The sequence below is a fragment of the Heloderma suspectum genome, chromosome 2 (assembly GCF_057233095.1).
Source record: "Heloderma suspectum isolate Gila_16-S chromosome 2, 16-S_ref, whole genome shotgun sequence".
Classification (NCBI taxonomy): Eukaryota; Metazoa; Chordata; class Lepidosauria; order Squamata; family Helodermatidae; genus Heloderma; species Heloderma suspectum.
The window spans coordinates 175,927,858-175,950,751 of record NC_139459.1 but is presented as its reverse complement, the minus strand read 5'-3'; the positions used below and the strand labels follow the sequence as shown (position 1 = coordinate 175,950,751).

At 47.3% G+C, this 22,894-nt stretch overlaps 2 protein-coding genes across 3 annotated transcripts in view; one reads left to right on the top strand and one right to left on the bottom strand.

Annotated features, from left to right (window-relative positions):
- The window catches only part of NDUFB11 (NADH:ubiquinone oxidoreductase subunit B11), a 50,304-nt gene extending 41,173 nt beyond the window's left edge, over positions 1-9,131 (top strand). The window contains exon 3 of one of the 2 annotated variants that reach the window (XM_084836292.1): positions 3,668-9,131. In XM_084836292.1, coding sequence (XP_084692418.1) covers positions 3,668-3,797 — 130 coding nt within the window. In that variant the 3' untranslated portion in view covers positions 3,798-9,131. The remainder of the gene's footprint in view (positions 1-3,667) is intronic. The other variant, XM_084836293.1, reaches the window with a different exon arrangement.
- The window catches only part of LOC146353374 (synaptonemal complex central element protein 1-like), a 615,017-nt gene that overhangs the window by 232,991 nt on the left and 359,132 nt on the right, over positions 1-22,894 (bottom strand). The window lies entirely within an intron of this gene.

The following is a 22,894-nucleotide window of genomic DNA, read 5'->3' as shown; positions in this document are numbered from 1 at the left end:
CCCAGTCTCTTTTGCTGGCTGGTTTAGAAGGGGAGTCTGATGTGTCTTCTTCTCCTGACAATGCTTTGCAAAGTGCCCAGATCCACAAATCCTTATGTGTAACTAGCAGGAATTGCAGTTGAGTGTGAGGCTTGTGAACTTGTTCACCCAAAGGAAGGCTGCCGATTGGATTGAGAGGGGCCGATTTCAAAAAATTCTGGCTTAGATGCTAGCTTTGCTCATACTACAACAGGAGGGGGCAATGCAGCCTCCCCGTCCTTCCAGTGTGCCATCAGAACAGCAAGAGTTTAAAAAATCCCGTCTCCCTCCCTCTGCTGAAATTTGCCTAACTTCATGCGGTCCATTTGAAAGGGAGATGGAAATAGCAGCAGGCAGCTGCAAACTAGGCCAGGCCCCATTACTGCCTTTCTGAGCCACCAAAGAAGCTGGCTGGCTCTTTAGATTTTTCAGTTTATATTTACTTAGACGTACGTACGTACGTACGTACGTACGTACGTACGTGTGTGTGTATACAGTCAGGGCCAGAAATATTGGAACAAGGATAATTGTTTTGGCAGTTGGCCTCTGTACACCACCACATTGAAGTTGAAAGAAACACACCCAGATGGGAGCGAAGTCAGGACTTTCAGTTGTAATTCAAGGGGTTTGACAAAAGTGGGGCGCTAACCATTCAGGAAGTACAACCAGTGGCATACACACACACCCATCATTGGTGGCTCATAAGTACTGGAACAAACCAACATCATTTCAAACTTAAGGATCGCCTTTAATACCTGGATGAAAATCTTTTGCATGGCCAAATGCTGAGATCCTCGAGATGCTTTGCCAGGCCTTTAAAGCAGCTGCCTTCAGCTGCTGCTTGTTTGTGGGTCTTTCTGCCTTCAGTCTTGTCTTCAGTAAGTGAAAAGCATGCTCTATTGGGTGGAGATCAGGTGACTGACTTGGCCATTGAAGAACATCCCACTTCTTTGCCTTGACAAACTCTTGAGTAGCTTTTGCTGTATGTTTAGGTCATGATCCATTTGCAATATGAAGCAGCGTCCTCTCAGTTTGGCAGCATTCGGCTGAATCTGAGCAGAAAGTATGGCCCTGTACACTTCAGAATTCATCCTGCTGCTTTTATCAGCAGTCAGGTCATCAATAAACACCAGTTACCCGGTTCCATTGGCAGCCATACATGCCCATGCCATAACACTGCCTCCACCATGTTTGACAGATGATGTGGTATGCTTTGGATCATGAGCTGTTCCTTTCCTTCTCCACACTTTTCTCTTCCCATCATTCTGGTACAAGTTAATCTTGGTCTCATCAGTCCAAAGAATCTTATTCCAGAACTGGACAGGCTTTTTTAAGTGTTTGCTGGCAAAGGCTAATCTGTCCTGTCTGTTCTTGAGCGTTGCCAGTGGTTTGCACCTTGTTATGAAGCCTCTGTATTTACATTCATAATGCCATCACTTGACTGTAGATGTTGACAATGACATGCCTAGCTCCGCAAGAACATTCTTGACCTGGCTAGATGTTGTGAAAGGGTTCCTCTTCACCATGAGCAAAATTCTGCGGTCATCCACTTTAGTTGTCTTCCATGGTCTGCCAGGCCTTTTGCTGTTGCTGAGCTTGCCAGTTAATTCCTTCTTTTTCAGGATGTTCCAAACTGTTGTGTTGGCCACTCTCACTGTTTTTGCTATCTCTCTGATGGGTTTATGTTGTTTCCTCAGCCTAATGATGGCCTCCTTCACTCGCATGGACACTTCTTTGGACCTCATGTTGGGAGTTCCAGTGAATAGCTACTAAATGCAAATGTAACACTCAGAACCACGTCCAGACCTTTCATCTGCTTGATTGGTCATGGGGTGCCCAGGAAACAGGCCACACCTGGCCATGCAGCTGCTTGTCAGCCATTTGTTCCATCACTTATGAGCCACCAATGATGGGTGTGTGTGTATGCCACTGGCTGTCCTTCCTGAATGGTTAGTGCCCCACTTTTGTCAAAACTCCTTCAATTACAGCTGACAGTCCTGACTTCACTCCCATCTGGGTGTGTTTCCTTTCAGCTTTGATGTGGTGGTGTACAGAGGCCAACTGCCAAAACAGTTATCCTTGTTCCAATATTTCTGGCCCTGACCGTATATGCTGTAGCTCCAATTGACTGCTTGTGCATATCAGACTCCGCCTTTGCCAGGAGCACCGATTAAGGTTCAGGCAGGAGGTCCCAGAGCAAATGCAAGCAAGGGCCATGTTTGATCAGTTGGGCGAACTGGTCTGTGTCGGCAGCTGGGGCAGGGAGTGCCAATCAGTAACTTAATTCAAATTGGATTAGAGTCTTTTCTTCTCTCCCACCCCCGCCCCCATCCCTTAAGCTATTCTAATGTTTTTTTATGGGAAACCCTTCCCAAAGTCCCCCAAACTAGAACCGGAACAGAGCCATGAGAAAAGGAGTTTGTGACTTGTTCCCTCTGGCTGAGCGGCAGGTTGGTGACTCCTTAACTAAGCACTAATTAAGGCAAGCAGCTTTGCACTTCATCTCAGCACAGTGTAATTAATGCTGTAGCTTTGATTGGGTTCATACTCCAACTCCTGCTCGAGGATGTTACAGACGAACAGCTGGGAGCACTCCTTACAAGCACCGCCTTCACATGCTGCTAGAGGGTGCTGTGCAGTAGAGAGCATAGTGGGAAATGTGCTGTGGGGAGGCAGTGGGGCTTGTGCAGTTCAGTAGGGGTGCTTTGCAGTATTTCTCTTCCCTGAAGATTCTGTGATCTACACTGGTATGATCTGAAGACATGAACAGCCTTGGCCTGGGATTGATCTGTGCTACGATACTTGGTTTTATTTTAAGTATTCGTATCCCGCTCCTCAGCCTAAAAGGGCTCTTGGAGCAGCTTACAGCAAACAAGACTGTAATCTAAAACACACAACACACAAGGAAAAAAGGATGGAGAGGGAAAGGGAAGACGTTAAGTAGACTGTCGGCAGAGCTGGTGGAATGGCCCTGCTTCTCCTCTCATCTCCTGTGGGTGCAGGGAGGGAGAGAGAGACATGCGAAATTCATTTTCTGGTGTAGAACCTGGTTTTCTGAGGAACTTTAGTGTAAGCAAGTTTCTAGTCCTCACAGTCATAGAAAGTCTGCAGGCTCTGTGCTTCAAGCAAGTGGGCTTCCTCTTGGGAAGCTCAGCTCACTATCATTTGTGTGTACTTTTAATTTACTTCTTCCAAAGAAGTAGTTGAAGTTTCCTTCTTCCAAAGAAACCCAAATTCTGCAGCACCTCCCCACCCTACCCACCACAGGAAACAATCTGGTTCAAGCTCAGGCATACAGATTCAGTAAGTGACTGTAAGATAAGGAGATTTGCATGCATTTTCATCAGATTGAAGCATTGGATATAGCTTTCCGTGATGCAAAATATGGATGTGTTGGGGGGGGGGGTCATTTGGTGCCCTGCCCCATATTTCCAGCTGGTCCAGATGAACATCAGGTGGTCCTTGCCTGCCTCCTCACAGGTCTTGCAGCCTGATACGTGTTAGTCCTTGCTGCTGTTTCCCCTGGGAGGCAGGTCCCTTTTTGAGTCAAACATCTACAGGCTTCTTTCCTGTATTTCTAGAGCAGTGCCAACTCCTCGGTCACTCACACAGGTTTTTGTCTCTTTCTTGTCTCCCCCCCGCCCCCCAGGATGCGACAGTGGGCTCGTCGGGAAGCTGAGCGGAAAGTGAAGGAGCGGGAGGCACAGGGGCTGCCCCTCATTGACTCCAATTATTACGACCCCAGCAAGATTGTGCTGCCCCCAGAGGAAGAGGAATGAGCACCTTGATGTCTGTGTATGCTGAGAATAAACCTCCGAGATCATCTGTCTGTCTTCCTCTCTCTCTCTCTCTCTCTCCCTCTCTCTCTCTCTCTCTGGGCCTTGGAAAGGAAAAAACTCAGCCACTTGAAAAGAGTGGTCTTTTGAGACAGGGTGGAGTAGGCCAGGCCAGGCCACCCCACTCCCTTGACGTTCTGCTGTCCCCAGACATCCCCGCTACTTGCAGTAGCTGCTGGTGCCCCCCTGCTGCGTTGTCGCAATAACAGCACACATGTGGTATCATTGGGCAACATGACAACCAGTGCTGGGATGCTGGCAGATGCTTCACACAGCCAAGAGGTAACCCTGAGGGCTGCCCGTTGAGAGACAGAGGACCTGCACCAGGAAGGGAGGGGAAACAGCTGTGTCGGGACTCGCATATCTTTTATTTGGGGGGAGGAAAATGGGAGGCTTGAGGGTTGTTCCAGTCTCTGCCAGGCCTTTCCTCAGCCCTGTCATGGATGTAGAAGAATTTGGCAGCGCCTTCCAGTCCTGTCCAAAACTAGGCCCTGAGCAGATGGTATTGCCTGGTGCCTTGCGGTGGAGTGCTATATTTAGCTTTGTGCCGCTGCCCATCCTTACATTGTATAAGCTAGCTCCTTCTATCTACAGCGCATAAGCTGTGTCCATCTAGTCCAGTACTGTCATATTTTGGCAGCAAATCTGGAATCGGCTCTCCAAGGTCCCAGCATGCATCTGCCTCATGTCGGGAAAGAGTTCCAACAATAGGTACTGAAAACCTTTTACCATCCGAAATTGGTGGGTATCTCTCTCTTGCCACACGAGGGTCTATGTATACAAACAGTAATTGGTAAAACTACCGCATTAATGTTTCTGGCATTGCCCTTGGGTCTTTCACAGCCATGTAACAGGCAGAAGCTCAGCATATGAAGCTTTCCTGTTATTGTGCCTCCACGCTGTGGAGGAGCCGTGCCTGCTGGATTTCTTCCCCTTGCGCATCTTTTTTGGAAGCACATAGGAGCCCTGCCAGGTGTGGGGAGGAATAGGCAAAATTAGCAGCTCCTAACCACAGAAGAATAAATGATTTCTGCACAGAGAGTTTAGAAATGACCATAAGAAATTCACCTATTATCTCATCTGTGTTCTAAAAATTGAGGGCACTGTGGTTCCAACCCTGAATTGCTGTTCCATCAGTTCTATTTTTAAGGTATGCCTTGAGGGAGGAACCCCACTTTTCCCATGAATCATGTGATGTGCTGCTCTTTCTTCCCAGAACATAACAATAAAGCTACAGTGACATTCCCTCCCTCCCTCCCTGAGTGCTGGTAATAATAGCATAGAAATGGATGGCCTTGAGAAGCTCTAGGCTCTCTGTGCAGTAGCTTCCATGTGGGAAACAAGGGGAGGGATATTGCATTATAACAGAATTCCGCTTAGCATGCCTCAGGGGTATGGCAACAGATACAAGTGTTCTGAGAGTAAGAGGTTGTCTAGGTGCCTTTGCCGTGGCCATTTGCCACGGGCTTTACTCCTAAAGGAGACTGCAGCAATGGGGTTTGCAGAAGCAGGTTTGTGTTAAATTCCTGTTGGAAGATGTGGCAGTAGATCTTGCCGTTTCTCCAGGGATTCTTGAGAGGGGGTTCGAGCAACACCTGTCATCTGATTCCTGGCTATGCTTTTACTTAGTGGCTACCCAGCATTCCTTTCCATGAACGTGTGCTTTCTTTTCAATAAGACAGTAAAGCAAAGGGAAACAGCAGCGGTGTAATTCCCACTAGGTGTTTTTGCATTATTCGCATGATTGAAGTGTTCCGCTGCGGAAGTTGAAAAGGTGTGTGAATGACTGTTTGAAGGAGCTAACAGTGAGAAATGGAGGGAAGTATTTTCCCCTGGGGGTTTGGGGAAAAGGTTCTATACCTACCCTATACCTCCTTCAACTCTGCATCCCCGACACTATAATGCAAGATAGTCTAGAACAGGAGTGGGGAACCTGTGGCTCTCAAAATTTTGTTGTACTCCAGTTCCCCTCATACCTGACCACTGGCCATGCTGGCAGGGGCTGATGGAAGTTTGAGTCCAACAACATCTGGAGGGGCACAAGAACCCCACCATTGGCTAGAATTTTGCATTCCTACCCTTTTATCCTCCCAGATTTCTTCTACACCCTGTCTATATCTCCCTTTTTTGGAGGTATAGGCACAGCTACCTTCAGAATTTGAGGGGCTTCCACAGAAGAGGCCTCTGCAGGGTCCCAACAGCCACCCCATCTTGCTGCTCTCTGGGGCACGCCATGGGGTTCAAGTGCTCTGCCAGGTCTCCAGGATATTTTCTCACCCTGTCCCTTGGGCACCAGAATTTCTGCACATTTTCTGTCTGGCCTCTGTACCTTCCTGGCTCCTGTAGAGTTGACATTCTCTCTCTCTCTCACGCACATATACATACACGCACACGCACACACACTGTTTATTTGCAGTCTGCCACACTGAGCTTTGTTCAACCTCCTCTCGCTCTCAATAATACCATGCGTGGCCAGAGCCTTCTCTGAGTTGTGTATCTCAAAGGGTTTATAGCAGCGATGAGAAGTCATTATCCTGGCAGAGGGGAGGGTGAGAGAGAAACTGAGTCTCAAAGAGCAGGTGTGACTCACGCTCATGCATGCGCTTGCACACACCCGCACATTCTACAGACAGGCAGTAGTGGGAGTATTGGCAGAGCTCTCTGGGACACCCAGCTTCCAGCTATACCCCCTACCCCATTTCACTCCTTAACTTGAGCCTATAACATAAGAGTCCTCTGACTCCCAGCTCCACCCTGCACTGAAATTCCCTTTACTCCTCTCCGAGCCACGGCTGGAACCAAGGAGGCCTAGCTCCTCACCTCCTTTGCTCTTCGTCAGTGTTCCACACAGTCTCTCTGGGAATAGCAGTTCCTAAATCAGGCACAGCTGTTCCCATTCAGCAAATGATGCTAATCTCCATTCACAGCGAAGGCAGAGCTGTGATTGCATCTTGCAAGTGTGTGCTGAAGCATTCTAGATGGCTGCTCTCCTGCTAGTCCCACCCCAGAGGTGGCTGCATCCTTTGCTATGTGTGACAGACAAGACAGATGGAGATGTGAACTGAAATGAGGGATGCAGGTGGGGATGGGAGGGAAGGCAACTTGGGTTGGGGGCCTGCAGAGGTTTTCGTATGCCTTGCTGTGGATTGCTTGGTGGCCACTCTGGGGAGGGTCCAGGGAAGGGGTTAGAAAGCTCTAAGCTGTTGCTGGTGAAGTAAAGCCAGGCGAGAAGCTGGCTTGAGGGAGGGGTAGGGGAGCATGGAGCTCAAAGCCCCTTAGGAGATTAAACCAATATTATTATTTTGAAAAGCCCTGATTCCCTTTCCATGTCGCTGTAGTGGTTCATGATTAAGAAAATGTATGCAGTATACTATTACGATCACACCTTTATCCTGCCCTTCCCCAAGAAGCTTACAAAGGTTTCCCACCACCATCCATGTTGTTCTTACAGCAACCTGGTGAGGTAGGTTGGGATGATAGAGAGTGACTGGTCCAAAGTCACTCATTGAGCTGAGCAGAGATTTGAACCTGGGCCTCTCCAGTCCTACTCTGATACTCTGAGCATATTTGTGTAGGGTGGGAGGGGGGTCCTGAGGCACTGGCGAAGGGATGGGATAGGAATGAACAGAGGGTTATGGGCTGCCTGGAATCAATAGAAGTGAATTACTTGCAGCCAGTGGGTTGGAGTATTAGGGAGTTGGAATGGTAGGGGGTAATTCAACAGGCATGGGGGGCTATAGGTTGGGGAGTGGGGGAGAAGCAATCTTAGGAGAGGTGCAGCATGTGTGACCCCATTCCCACATTTCCTTTGAGATAGTCATTGCTAGAGTGGACATTTGATGAGGACCAATGTGGTGTAGAGGTTTGAGTGTCGGACTAGAACTAGGGGGAGACTGGGGTTCGAGCCCCCACTCGGCCATGAAGCTCACTGGGTGACCTTTGGGTAATCACCGTCTCTTTCTCTCAGCCTAACGCACCTCACAGAGTTGTAAGGATAAAATAAGGTGGGGGAACATGTATGCTGTCTCTTTGGGGGGAAGGCAGCATAAAAATGCAATAAATATGATTTCAAAATTAGCTTCTTGTCCCAGTGCTTGACAAGGTTGCCAGCTGACCAGGAAAAATGGCTTGGTCTGCTCTTGTGCCTTTAACAAGCTGCTTCATAGGCAGAAATCAGCAGGTGAAACTTCTCATGGTGTAGACATAAGCATTATCACATATTTACTGTTAGTGCATAAAGCTGCTGTTAAAGGCAGAGCTACGGTTGAGTGGCTGGCTGCAAACATGGCAACCCTGACCTTTCTGTGTGTGCTGTTATTCTCCTCATCAGATGATTCTCTTATCTGGGGGAAATGCACTTCAGCTGTCATCTTCAGGCCCTGGCTATCCACTAGTTAAGTGATGGCTACAGGCCCCGACAATCTCATCTTACACCCTCCCACGTCCCAGGTTCAGTCCATTGCATCTCCAGGTAGGCCTGGGAAAGACCCCTGCCTGAAACCCTGGAGAGCCACTGCCAATGTAGATAATACAGAACTCAATGGGCCCACTGGTCTCGGGTAGCTTCCTCTGGTGTGTTTTCTGATAGCTGCCCAGCAAGTGGAAATCCACCAGTGACGCTTTCCCTGACACAGCAACTCTTTGTTGGGGAATGCTGGACTTACTGCATTTCATGCCTGTAGTAAAGCTGTTAAGGAGACAGGAGTCCTGTCAGTGGAAAGCATTACACTTAATCGTTGGTAAATATGCAAAGGCTTCTACCTTTACAGCCAAACCCTTGCTGAGTTCATTGGCGCTTAGGGCCAGTTCATACATGGAGCATAAGGGGTGGGGAACGTGTGGCCCTCCATATATTTTGGACTTCAGCTCTCATCAGCCCTAGCCAGCATGGCCAATGGTGAGGGCTGATTGGAATTGTAGGCCAAAACATCTGGAGGGTCACATATTCCCCATTCCTGATCTACATGGTAAAATGTTTCTTGGAGAGTGTGACTTCAGGCTTGTCGAGGGGGGGGCAGTTGCGCATGTTTGAATACTCTGTGCCTACAGAAAATAAGAAGTCTTATCTTCCTGACCATGGTATTTTTCTATGGACGGAGTTTATAGGGGCGGGGGGGGTCACACATGACCATGTCACCACCACCCTTCCTGCCTGTAGTGGTACAGTCTAGTAAAAGCTTTACCGTGCGATTCTGTTGAATGTACAAATTGGCTGTTATCCTCAAGCAGTGTTGCCAATTGATCAGGAATAAATCTTTTTTTTTAAGCCTTGCTTGCTCCTCTGTCTCTTGACTGTTTAATCTTCAGACATCAGCAGCGGAAGCTTTTCATGGAGATGAACATCAAACACCTTTTAATGGCTACAGAGCTGTGCTGTCTTGTCAGGCACAGAAGCTGCTAAAAAGGCCAGCAAGCCTACTTCTGAGTAAGGGTGTTCAGATGGATGAAGATATTTCATGTATGAGCCCTTCTCTCATCTTATCCCACTGTCAATAGAAGCAAAATATAAAATAGACCTCACTTTGGGCTTCAAAGAGAACATAATCTGGCCCTCTCTTTTCCTCCTACTGGAGCTGGCCAGTATTTGCTATGTCCAAGATGTATCCCAGGGCTCAATTCCTGATATCTCATGATGTCCTGCAGCCCCAACACCTATATTCCTTTTGCTCTTGACCACTCTTGCTTCCACACACACACACCGTCTTCCAGGAATTGGCATCATCAAACAATGCTTCATACCTGACCTCTGACCCAGTGCTTTGAATAGAACCCAGGAGTCCTGCCACCACCACCCTCTCTCCCGAGAAGAAAATAATGGTGTATCTCACACCCTCGGAGACTCCTGCTGTACAAATAGATTTGCAGATGACACATTCACACAGACATTACCCTGAGACAGTTTTGAGTAGAGCAATGGGGGGGGGGGTGTTTTCCAGCACAAAGGTCTGCATGCCCCTTAGGAAATACGCCATTCATGCACGCTTGTCCTTCTGGAAGAAACCTGGCAAACAAGCACACCAAGATGCACTCAACCCTACTGATTTATAAACACATGAGAGCGTTATACAACTGCAGTAACAGACTGGAGTGCAAACAAGCTGCTGTCATATATGCATATGTGCACACCCAAAGGAGATGTAGTTGGTGGTAAGCATCCAGGATTATGGCCCTGTGCAAATCACCAGCTACATAAAGCATGCAGTTGCTTACAGAAAGAACAACATGCTACAGAAGATGTTCAGAAGACACATGAGTGCAAAGATATGGGTAGGGCCACGCAGTTACTTGTGAATAGTTAGAAATGTTCTTAGTTTTATCTCTGCATCCTCTCGGCTCCCTTCGTTTCCCCTGGTCCAGCCATTCCTGTATCCCAATTGCAGTCTTTGATCCAGTCATTTCTACATCCCACCACCCTATCCCCAGCTGTATCCTACTCCCTTGGCTTGTTCCACGGGGAGGATGGGTTTGAGGAGTGGATTTCTGTTCTTCCCAGCATTGTGATTCTAAGAGGGGCTCCTTCAGGTGTCAGACCTCCCCACCCCCCAACACAAATACAGAATGCATGTTAACTTATGTAATCCAGAACACAATATGCCACACAGATAACAAAAGTGAACAAAATGCATGTGCGCTAATGACCCTGCTACAGACAAGGGGGGGGGGTGTACAAATGCCACACAACAACGCAATTACTCTTCTGAAATGGAGAAAAGCAGTTTTCTATTCTCAAATATAAGAATCAAGCCCTGATCAGAAAGACAAAACAAAGCCCGAGTCTCTCCTTAAAACTGACATTTCACAGGATCATATGACTATGTGCCCCAGAACTTGCCTATACTTTTGATAGTCCCCAATACTCTGAAGGACGGTGACACATTTGAGATCCCAGCTGAGGCACAAACGCAAAAAAATACACCAATCTCTCTCTCTCTCTCTCTCTCTCTCTCTCTCTCTCTCACACACACACACACACACACAACTTTCTCGTGAAAAGGCACAAATACACATGGCTGCACCCAAACCCTACCGACCCATAAGCAAAGACGTGTACCCATTGGTCATTTTCTACAGCTGCAGTAGAAGAGCAAATTGAAACCTTCCTGCAATCCCGTGCAGCTCTACAAATGCTACTTACCAACATACAAAACTCCACACCAACAATTTGCTGTATAAACTGCAAAGACAAGCACATGAACGTTGCGCAGGTAAGATGCAACAGAGCCCCACAGGCATGCAGCCACACAAAACACGCACGGTGACTTAAATGTAATTCCCATATGTGCTGATATGTGTGCATGTGCACAGCACACACACAAGCGCGCACACACTGTGGTGAACAGACACGCTGCTTTTGAAAGATACAAATACTCTCTGCCTCTCCCCCCCCCCCGCCCCTCTCTCTCAATCACATGTCCCCTGCCTTAGGCTCTCCATGTGTTTCTGGGTCTCTCCTCCCTCAGCACCCCCCTAGCAGACGCTCCCGCCCCTGTCTTCCGCTACTTGGGCTCTCTGCCAGTGCAAGCAGCAGCGCTCAGATTCTCTGCCGGGGAGCGCAGAGGCAGGCAGTTCCGTGCCATGGCTAAGCCATCCCGAGCTGCCCACCCTGTGCCCCGTGGCAAGCTGTAACGTGGGAACCCAGCCGGCCGCCAGCCAGCTCCAGGTGGGGGAGGGACACCCAGCTCCCCCCCAGGTAGGATGGGGGTGGGTGGTAGCAAGGGGGTGGGTTGGATGGATGGATGGATGGGGTTAATCGTTGGGGCAGGGATGGGGAGTGGGATGCAGGAATGGATGGACCAAGTGGGATGCAAGGATGGGATGGGGGAGTGAGATGCAATGTATCAAGGCTTGGGATTCAGGGATGGATGGGATGGGCCAAGATGCTCATCCTGAAATGGGAGGGTCACGCTGCTAGATGGACCAGAGCTCAAGTGATTCTATTCTTGACTCTGGGTGCCTGGAAACTTTAGGCATATCTTTGGGACAGGAGGCAGAAGTGTGACCATGTGGGACAAGGTAATGCTCCATCTGGACAGGGGAGTGGGGGGAGGATGGCACAGTGAGGGAGACATAGCAAGTGTGCTTCAGGTGTGTAAGTGAGAGCAACAGATAAGAGACACTGGCAACACTGTATAATAGAACAGAAATTCACTTTACATGAATTTCTTTACAGTCAGGAAAAGGCTTCTGATACTCCATTCAGTGCATTTGATGCACTGAGATGCCTGGGGGCTTGGACAAGCTCATTCCCCTATATTTGAATGTCTGTCTGTCTCTTTCCGTCACACACACACACACACACACACACACAGAGGCAGAGATTGACTACAATACAGCTGTGCTTGTCTCTCTCCCTGCACAGAACATATCAGTACACGTAGTACCTGTTCAACATGGACGTGTGCTCAAAACGTGTGATCAAGAGTGTGAATGTGTGTAATATATGCATCTGTATGATCTTGCATCTTTTGTGCCTGTGAAAGGTACATATCCATGGATGTCTGCAAGTGCATTCATGTGTGCTAATTCATGCATATCTCCTGTTTGTGTGCCATATTAACGGTAGGTATATATTTTGACCTGTGGGTCTTTGGGCATGTATATGTATGAATAGATGGGCATGTGTGGATGTGTTCATTTATTTCTAGATTTGTATCATGCATGCCCTATTTGTGTGCATGGGCAGACATGTGCATAAGCATTTGTGTGCATGGGCAGACATGTGCATGAGCCTTTGTGTGCATGAGCAAACATGTTTAGCATATAGGGTTCTTCTCTCCAATGCCTTTGCACAAACTTTCCATGGTTACAATTGTGTGTGCATGTGCACGTGTGTATGCACATACTGCATGCATATACGCATGAATAACTTTCCCGGGGCTCTTTTTGTACAGAAAATCACATACTCTTTTACTGCAAATTATGGAATTATTGAATCCAGGATAACTATCACCAAGGACCATTGTTTGCTGCAGAACCACAGTGACAAAAGTCAGTGGGGTATCCAGGGAAATCCAATCGACATCTCAGAATAGCTAGTCCTTGTGGGTTGTGGGGGAAAGCTTTTTAAAGAACTGTGACATGTTCCCAGGGGCCAGAGGGAGAGGCTTTCCCCTTGACACTCCCTTCCCTATCAAGATTCCATCTCCTCCCCTGTGAGACTCTCCTTTGAGTCCAATTCCACCTTCCCCTCTGTCATACTGTTTTGCAATTAGGACAGAATACCAACCGACCTCATCTACTAAGTAGCTATTACCACTTCTGCTGATACTCCATGGGATTTGTGTAGCACAAATAACATCTGAATGATTTATTAGATCAAATAATATTTACATTGTTTTTGGTGCGAGCACACGTGTGTGTAAACTGCATAACGCTTTCTGCTCCAAGAATTAAGCTTCCTTGGTGGCAGATGGTGAGGCTCCAACGTGCAACAAGCTGAGGTCCTCCAGTTCCCTGCCCCTCTGTTCTCTCACAATTCCAGTGGTAGAGTTGAGGCTATGTGTCAAACTAAACATGCGCTGAGTGAGGACAGGTAGGTCTGTCCTTTGAATCATTCTGATCAAATGAACTAAAGGGTGGCTCAAGTGTCTTACAACAACTTATTGTAAAGAGGTCTTGAATATGTGCCCCAAGTGATTCTTACACAATCCCCATGCATGTGCATGCATACACACCCCTACACTTGTGTGTGTGCTGCATGAGTGCATCCCGTAAACTCAGGGATTAAATTAACACAGCTCAGAAAGATCACAGGGAACTTGGAGAGAGAGAGAGAGAGAGAGAGATTTCTTTCTCTCCCCTAATAGGGTCACCCAATGAAATTGATTGGCAGTCAGTTCAGGACAGGCAAAAGAAAACACTTCCTCACACAACTAATTTATGGAATTGGTTGCTGCAAGACAATGTGATGGCCACTGGAACAAGTGGCTTTACAGGGGGGATTAGACCAGTGGCGGGGAACACGTGGCCCTCCAGATGATGTTGTTGGACTGCAGCTTCCATCAGCACCAGCCAGCATAGCCAATGGCGAGGGAGGATGGGAGTTGTAGGCCCTTGACATCTGGAGGGCCACCCTTTCCCCATTCTTGGATTAGCAAATACATAGAAGATAGATCTATCCAAGGCTATTAACCATGATGATTGGTACCTAAGCAGAACCTCCATGTTCAGAGGCAGTGAACTGCTGAATACACTAAGGAGGACAACATCAGGGAAAGGCTATTGGGTTCTATCCAGTGTTAGTCCTACTTAGAATAGACCCATTGAAATGAATGGGACTGAAGTTAGACTCACATTGGATGCAATCCATTCCTTTCTTGATCTGCTTATGGGCTTTCCTGAAGCATCTTGACTAACCATTGTGCGAACAGGATGATGGGCTCAATTGACTTCTGGCCCAATCCAGCAGGACTCTTATGTTCCCTGAAATGGTCTATCTAGAGGGAGGGGCCATAGCTCAGTGGCAGGAGAGCACCTGCTTTGCACACACAAGGTCCCAGGTTCGATCCCCAGCATCTCCAGGTAGGGCTGGAAAAGCTCTCTTCTTGAAACCCCGGAGAGCCATGGCTGCCAGTCAGCCTTGACAATACTGGGCTAGATGGACCAAGGGGATGACTCAGTATAAGACAGCTTCCTAGGCTCTTATGAAGCATCTCCTACTCAGTCTGGTGCTCTAGGATCCTCCAGTGGAAGGTGTGTAGGAAATGCTAGAATTCATTTCACCTGAGCAGACACATCCTTGCACAGACGTGCACACACGGACTCAGAGTTATTCAGTCTTGGGGAACCTTGTTTCAAGTGGAATCAACTGTGGATGTAGGGAATGGAGCAATGACCTACCTGCAGCTCACTTACCTGGAATCAATGGTGGCAGAATGAGCATGGGTTTTCTCCTGGAACTCAGGAGACCAGGAACCAATCCTCCAGCCTTGACTCCAGCTCCCTGGGTGATCTTGGGCAAGCTATTCTTGTCTTTCTGTACTATAGACGATCATGTTTGTTCTCTCTCTCTCTCTCTCTCTCTCTTCCAATTGCAGAGGGGTGCAGTGAAGTTAGACTCCTTGGTGTTCAGTAAGTAGGCTATGAGCTCATTCACACACAGAGCCAGCTCAAGCTATTTTGTCACTCCAGGTGAAAATTAATTTTGCTCCCCCCGCTCCCTGCACAATCCCATCTTGTTGTTTCCTCCTCAGTGGGGAGGGGGAGTTGTGTCTGGAGTGGTGGGGGAATGTGCATTCTCCCCTGTCCCGTTAAGGCTTTCCTAATTGCAGCCACTTTTCCAATTCCATGGAAGTGAATGGATGCTGTTCATTCCATGCACAGTGAAGAACAAGGGGATGCAATCAGGCAAAACTCAGGGAGCGGGGCAACACATAATATTCCCCATATCTCAGTGCCTGTTGTACCAAGAGCAGCCTATTCTCTTCCGAGCCCAATTCAAGGTCCTGGTAGTTCCCTAGAAAGCCCTCAGTGGCTTGGGAACCAAATATCTGAAGGAGTGCCTCTCCCTCTACCAGCCTGCCCATGCCTTAAAATCTTCAGACTCCTCTCCAAGTACTTCACATGGCACATTACATGATAATGAGGGAGAGTGCCTTCTCCATTGCCGCACCCTGATTGTGGGACACACTATGGAGGTGCAACTGGTGCTGACGTTATATTCTTTTGGACACCAAGTCAAAATCTATGAAAGCCTTCCCCAACCTGGTGCCCTCCAGATGTGTTGGACTGGAACTCCCATCATCCTGACCACTGGCCATGCTGTCTGGGGCTGATGGGAGTTGTAGTATACAGCATCTGGAGGGAACCAGATTGGGGGAAGCTGGCCTGTTTTATGTATCTTCTGCCTTTTGTCCCTGTGGTTTTATTCTGTTGTGTTTTTATTAGGATTTTTTTTTAAGTTATGATGTTTTGTAAACCGCGCTGGTGCCATAAGATGAAGGGCAGTATATAAAGTTTGCAAACAAACAAACAAACAAGGTTCTAGAACAGAAGGGGGTTTGTCCTCCCCATTGAGGAATTTCCCAGTTACACTGGAGTCACTAGCATTCTGTTGCCCCAAGCTTGGCTACCTAGTGGGTTGGATTGGCCCTCTTTGTTCACACACTGTCCTTGCTACTCAACAGGAACCCACACATACTGCGTACCCTGCTTGGATTGATTGATTGATTGATTGATTGTGCAGTCTTATGCATGTTCAGACAGAAAAAAAAGTTTTACAATTCCCAGCATTCCCCAGCCAGTATGGCTGGCTGGAGAATGCTGGGAGTTGTAGGAATTTTTCTGTCTAAACATGCATAGGATTGTGCTCCTAAAGTATTTTTTTCTCCCACTCCTCAACCAAAAAGGCTCCTGGAGCAGCTTACATATTGTCAGTAAAAGAAGACAGTCCCTGCTCGCAGGCTTACAATCGAAAAGTACATGACACACAAGGAAAAAGGGATGGGGAGGGAAGAGGGAAAAAATGAAGTAGTCTTTCAGCAGGGCTGGTGGAACAACCCTGCTTCCCCCCTCATCTCCCTTAGAACAGCCTTCTGGAAAGGGTGCTGCACACAGGGACAGGCTTGTCCATCCTTGAAACAGCAGTAGGGTGACTGTCAATTGCTCTGGTGCAGCTGCACTCACACTTCCGCTAAGAGTGAGCAAGGGTAAAGGAGCAAGCCCTTACTTGTGACGAGCAGCATGTGTTGGACATACAGAGTGTGAAGAAACTTCCCTATGTAACAAGGCTTAAGAAGCTGGGGCTTTTTCAGTCGGGGCAGGGGAGACCACTAAGTGAGGGGGATTTATAGCAGTTGATAAAATAGCAGCAGAGCGGAATGAATGAGTCATTCACTTGGTCTCTGGAACCACCCAGGGCTGCTTCACACATGCATGTTTCATCCCACCCACGAGCCTTTGCACATGTGAATTGGCCACCACAGATCTAACCAGAACTTTTCTATTGCCTCCCCGGCGATGCTTTTCAGCAGTTCTCACACTCAGCGCTTTCAGGCAGCAAGTGCAAAGTAATCAAGCATCACAGAAGGATCTGAATACATATGTGAATCAGCCCGCTGGATGATGCAAGGTCATCTGCTGGAATTCATTAACGGCAGTTGATTCAAGACAAAGCCAGTGAAATAACTTCTTCACGTTGTGCAGAATTCCCCTGTGCTGTGCTCAAGTCCAGGTCCAGATTCATAGGAGTCCTGGGCAGGCTGTCTGCCGTGCCCTGCCCCCCGTACCAACTGAGTTCCGTAGCACCCCCAACCTTTTCCCATCCCCCATCATGTGCAACTGGGGGCTTACCCAGTGATAGTGCCATCCGTAATGGGATGTAATAAGCAGCCCTATTGTAGATTTTGGATGTTTAGCCCTATGGACCAACATGGCTATTTAAGATCATGGGTTCCCCTCCCCTCCCCACAGCTTTTGATAACCCTAGAGGGGAGGGAGAGGATTTCAAGCTTGGAACTTTGAGTTCTTTTGCAAAATCTGGGGCTGAGACAGGAATGAATATTTGAATACAAAATCGTGGTGGTGGTGGTGATTATGGTGGTTGCAGCAGTTGTAGCAATAACGGACACTTGTGCAGCACTTTAGAATGTTTAAAGTGCTTTAAAAAGTGCTTCACATACATTATTTCAATAATCCTTACAACAATCTTGTAAGGTAGGCCTGTATTATGATCCCCATATTACAGCGCAAACAGGGGAGGGAATGAAGTTTAAGGCCAGAGGCAGACAATAGTTGGTTGTTGTTTTCTTCCAGAACGTTGAAGGCAGTTTGAAAGAGGGTTCACCACTCACAGTGTATGCACTCATCCTAGATTTGCTTCCGGTAAACTAGTTTGGCAGGTTTTGTGTTATTAGAAAAAACTACAAACCTGTTTAACCAGAACCAACTATGGTGTGTACACCATTGGAAGCGAAACCTTTCTCCAACCCACTTTTAGCTCTCTCAGAAATTATTGTTTTTCTCTTATCTAAGAGATAGTGGTTGCCTAAAGGCCACCTGGTGAATGCATGGCAAAGGCATGATTTGAAACAAAAGGTCAGCTAATTGCAAACGTTGGAGGAGAGGTTAGAAAGGAAGTCAAAAGCATGCTTGGCCCAAGGAGAATAGACATGAGAAATTAGCTGCAGTCTTAAGTAATTAGTGAAGATGGGTGTGGAAAGAGTCAAAGGTCAGGGGGACTAGATTAAAGTACCCCATGATGTAATGTCTCTTATTCTATGATGGATTTTGCTTCCCTGCTTAAAGCTCAGTCTGATTTGACATTTCCCCAAGGTGTTGTTAGATGACCCTGCTGTTCTGGTCCTTGGACTGCCTAGTGAAGGGAAATTATATTAGCCCAAGTGACTAATATAAATGTTCCATTTACCTTGTGCTTTAAAATGGCTGCACATCTTAGGATGCAACATTCCATAAATCTTCAAGCTGAGATGGAAGCTACCTGGAGCAAATTTTAGATCAAGGGGTTAAAAGTCAGGCAAAGATATAAGCTTCAAAAGAGAGAAGGATGCAGTGCTGTCTAGGAACAAAAAGATGTATCCCCCCTCCCCCCCCCCCGCTATTGTACAGTGCCATGTGAGCATAGGATAGAGTTCAGTAAGGATTATTGTTATTAAAAGGAGGAGATCAGTAGTGGGAGAATTAAGGAGTCACACTGGGATTCCAATGAAAAATCCCTATTTCTTTACCGTTAATGCTTTAGGTCTACTACATTTGCATGAAATACTAGAGCGCAATCCTCTCAGGGGGACGGTTTCCTTGTTTTGGCATCTTTTCCCTACAACATAGTGAATTTGGAATTTGGAAAATTATAAAACTTGGCAGTTGCATATATAGGTATTTGTGCCATCCGAATGTAACACGTTTTCTTAAAAGCAAAGTAAATGTAAATATTGAAGTAAAGGACCAGGATCTCTCTCCCTCTCTCTCCCTTTAGTGCCATCAATAGGCATGGTGCTTTACAGCATACAAGAAGCCAAAATTTTAGATTGTAAAATTCAGGACAGGGGAAACAACTGAGGAGGGAGAAGGGTAAACAGTGGAACTTTGGCCTGAGGCAGCTGGTTTGGGGTGTCATGAAAGAGCAGCAAATTGATAAGTGGTGTTAATGTATTCTAACTGTCTTCCTAGACAGGCGCTGCTGGTATTTTCTGACTCAGATGACAAAATGGTTTGACTGGGCTTGGGTGCTATGAGACTTGACTGGGGGGAGGCAGGGTGGGGGGAGGAGGTGGGCCGAACTTTTGCTGTTCTGCCTCAGGCAGCAAAACGTATTGGGCTGGATCCAAAAGGAGGCCTAGCCCAGCTTCCTTATATGAGCTGAAGCAGCTCTTCTGGGATATCCTGGCCAATGATTTCTCCAAAGTTCTTGAATAAGACACACCAGTTCTCAGTCCTTGTATAAGTGGCTTCACGCTGTTTGGTCTGTGCGCCACCAAAAGCAGCCAGTCTCTCCTGAGGGAAAGGCTCCTCCCATACGTACCTGCACATAATTTATAGTTATCCACAGAAGCCTTTCTTCAAGTGCATCCTCATTCAAAGTCTAGGAGAGTGGCAACAAGAGAGAGGGCTTTTTTGGTGGTGCCCCCCACCCCAGCTCTGAAATGCTATCCCATGGGAAGCTTGCCTGGCACCCACACTGCTATCCTTTTGGCACCAGGCTACAAGTTTCCTGTTCTCACAGACTTTTAAGTGCAATCTTATGCATGCATGCTAAAAAGTAAGTCTCACTGACCTCAATAGGACTTACTCCCTAGACACTGTGTATAGGATTGCAGCATTTAAAATATGTTATATTATTGAGTTTATTGCAGTTTTCTTTGTATGATAATGATGATGTTTTAACTTGTAAAACTCTTAGAGAAATTTATGAGGTGTAATTTATCTGACAATTGCCGGTGGGTGAGTGTGGCATTGACCCATATTAATTAATTTATTATTATTATTATTATTATTATTATTGTCGTTGTTGTTTATATACCACCTTATCTGCTAAAAAGCCATCAAGGCAGTGTATGACAATTAAAAAGAACAAAACCTTGCAACAATAAAAACAAGAATATTAAAAACAGTAAAAACCACACATTTTAAAAGGCTAAATTTTAAATGTGCGTCTTTTCACCTCTTGTAAAGGCCAGGAAAGGAGGAGTGAATCGTAATTCTTCAGGGAGCACATTCCAGAGTTTGAGGGCAACACAGAAGAAAGCCCTTTCACGGATGCCTGACAAATGGGCCTCTACAGGTGGTGATGCCCTCAGAAGGGCCTCTCCTAATACTCTTAATACTCCTAAGCTATTTAGGACTTTAAAGGTTAAGACCAACACCTTAAACTGAGCCCAGAAAGCAACTGGCAACCAGTGCAGGTTTTTCAGGACAGGTGTAATATCCCAATACTCGGCCATATGGGGTCCCTCTGTAAATATGTGCTGGCATATGTATGCATAGGAGGATAACATAGAATCCTAGGTTTAGAAGGGTTCCACTCTGTCATGGGTTAAGTTGCCTTGGTTGTGTCCACTTTATACACTTGTATCTCAGGGTCTACATATATGTTTCCAAGTGTGCCTGTGCATGTTTAGGAGTCATGACGTTCAGAATGAATCGTTCACCCTGTGTGTTCATAAAATGTGACCATCTGCTTACAGTCTGCTTTCTGGTTGCGTGCGTATCCATGTTTGCATTTCTGCCTCTTGGGCACGGGCTGGGTATATGCATCACATTATGACTGTTCATTTTGCAATTCTGCAAATGCAAGCAGGGTGTTCCCACAGCTTGGCGTCTCAGAACACACAATTCGGGATGCGTGGCATGGTAGGTTTGTGCAGCTGAGCATGTTTGTTTATGGCGATCTGCATGTAAATTGCTTTTGGGGCGAGACCTCATTGGAATTTATCTTGCTGCTGACGCCATCATGAAGCCTATGGCGTGGTGCACAGTTGTGTGCAATGATCTCAGTGGTGTGTGTGTGTGCGCGCGCGCGCACCTTGTGGGGCATGTGAATCTTGCCACGTATATATGTGTTGGGCGAGGCACCTGTACATGGCTGAGTGTCTCTGTGGCCCTGTACCTTGCCACTGTGACAGAGTGACTCACTGACGTTACTTGGTTACCTGTGTGTGTCAACTGTGCCACCAGTGGTTGTATTTCTCCTGCTGTGTATAGTTACACAGCTGTGTGCTGTATGCCCATTTCCTTTGCTACATGTGGCTACCTCTATCTCTGTGTTTTGCTGGGTGTGGCTAGGCCCCACATCCATCGTGGCCCATTGAGTTACCTGACACTAATGTTGCTAATGTGTTGCAGAGTTGCCATGGTAACACCCAGCTTCTTGGGGGTTTGCGGCACCAATAATAGGGTTATGAGAACTTCCCACAGGCTCTCTTTTCTGACAGCAACAGGTTCTGAGTCTCCCAGGTGGAGAAACCCACAGGGAGGGGTCTTTTGCAGACAAGACTGAAAGGCACTGTATTCTGGGGGCAGGGGTAACGGAACAAGAGAAGGCTAGATTGTGACAGTTTGGGTAGTGGGCTCTGTCCTAGGGTAAAGAGAGTGTGGTTGCACATACATAGTTCTTTGTATACATCTTAAGGAGCCAACCCACCCTTGCGCTATGCTGCGTAGATTCTGGGTGTCCAGAGGGGATCATCACATCAAAAGCCCCTCTGATTTCTTCTCTGTGTTCCTGTTTTTCTTCTCTCCTCCACCCTCCCACTCCATATTTTCTCTTTTCCCCCCTTCTGTAAATTCACTCCTGGCAGCTTCTCTTCAGGTTCCTTCATGTTGTTTAGGCACACAAATACATTTTTCACCTTCTCCTCTGCTTCTCGTAAAGTGACAAAGTTGTCAGTCCCATGCGCACACACAGACACATACGCTCTACCTCACTCCCAAACCACAATGCTGTGATTTATACGCGCGCGCGCGCGCGCGCACACACACACACACACGTCAATAAAACCCACAACTGAGATGAGCTAATTGTCTGGCAGTGAAGTGGCGCCCCCTAGTGGCCCGTGCGGGGCTCCACACCTACTCCCCAAACTTTTATCGAGAGGAGAGCACTGTGTAATCGAGTGACAGCGGAGCGACTGGAACAGAGAACTGCTTCCTGCTTCAGTGTCCCAAATACGATGAAGCACACGGAAGAGGACTCTGCGCAGGCAATCGCAGGCAGCCTGTGATGTCTCGCCAGAAAGCAACGGAGGAGAAAACTGTGCCTAATTCTGTCAGAAAGAAGTGGGAGATACTCATCTCTCAAGTGTTCCTAATTTGAGCTTAATCTTTTAAGCCATTCCTGTTCATTATCTTCCTATTGTTCCCGATTCCCACCCTGTGCTTCTGGGACTGCCCATAACAGGGTGCAATGGCATCAGCAGTCTGTGCCCATCAAACTTAACAGTGAGATGCATTCCAAAGCCTGCGCAAGCTGTCCTAGCCTTCTCCAAGGTTGCCTTGTTCTTGTTGCTGTTGATGGGCGTTATTTCAGAACCAGGCTTGCCAAGATTGGCCCAAGGCATTTCTGACATTGAAGGCTAAACATCCAAATGGCTTCTCCCACTCTCTTCCCTGAACCCACCACCCTGTTTATTAAAAAAATAAACAAAAGATAATTTACTGCCTTGGAGCGGTGCTCCAGGTCTGCCGCCTGAGACAGCCGCCTCACTCTACCACATAGCGGCGCTTGAGAGCTGAAAACATATTTCCCTGGTGGCTTCCTCTGCCTTTAACAGCAGCATAAAACTTTCCTCATTATCTCCAGAAAGCTTGCACCCCACCTGTCTAGTTATCCTCTTACCCTTTCTCCCCATTCTCTCTCCTTGTATGTTCAACCTGTTCATCTGTAATCCTCTTCCCCCATTCTCAATTCCTCGCATCCAACAGAGTGTTGGACTGGGAGTCAGGAGATCCGGGTTCTAGTCCCCACTCGGCCACGGAAGCTCACTGGGTGACTTTGGGCCAGTCACAGACTCTCAGCCCAACACACCTCACAGGGTTGTTGTTGTGAGGATAAAATGGAGGAGGAGGAGGTCTATGTACGCCACCTT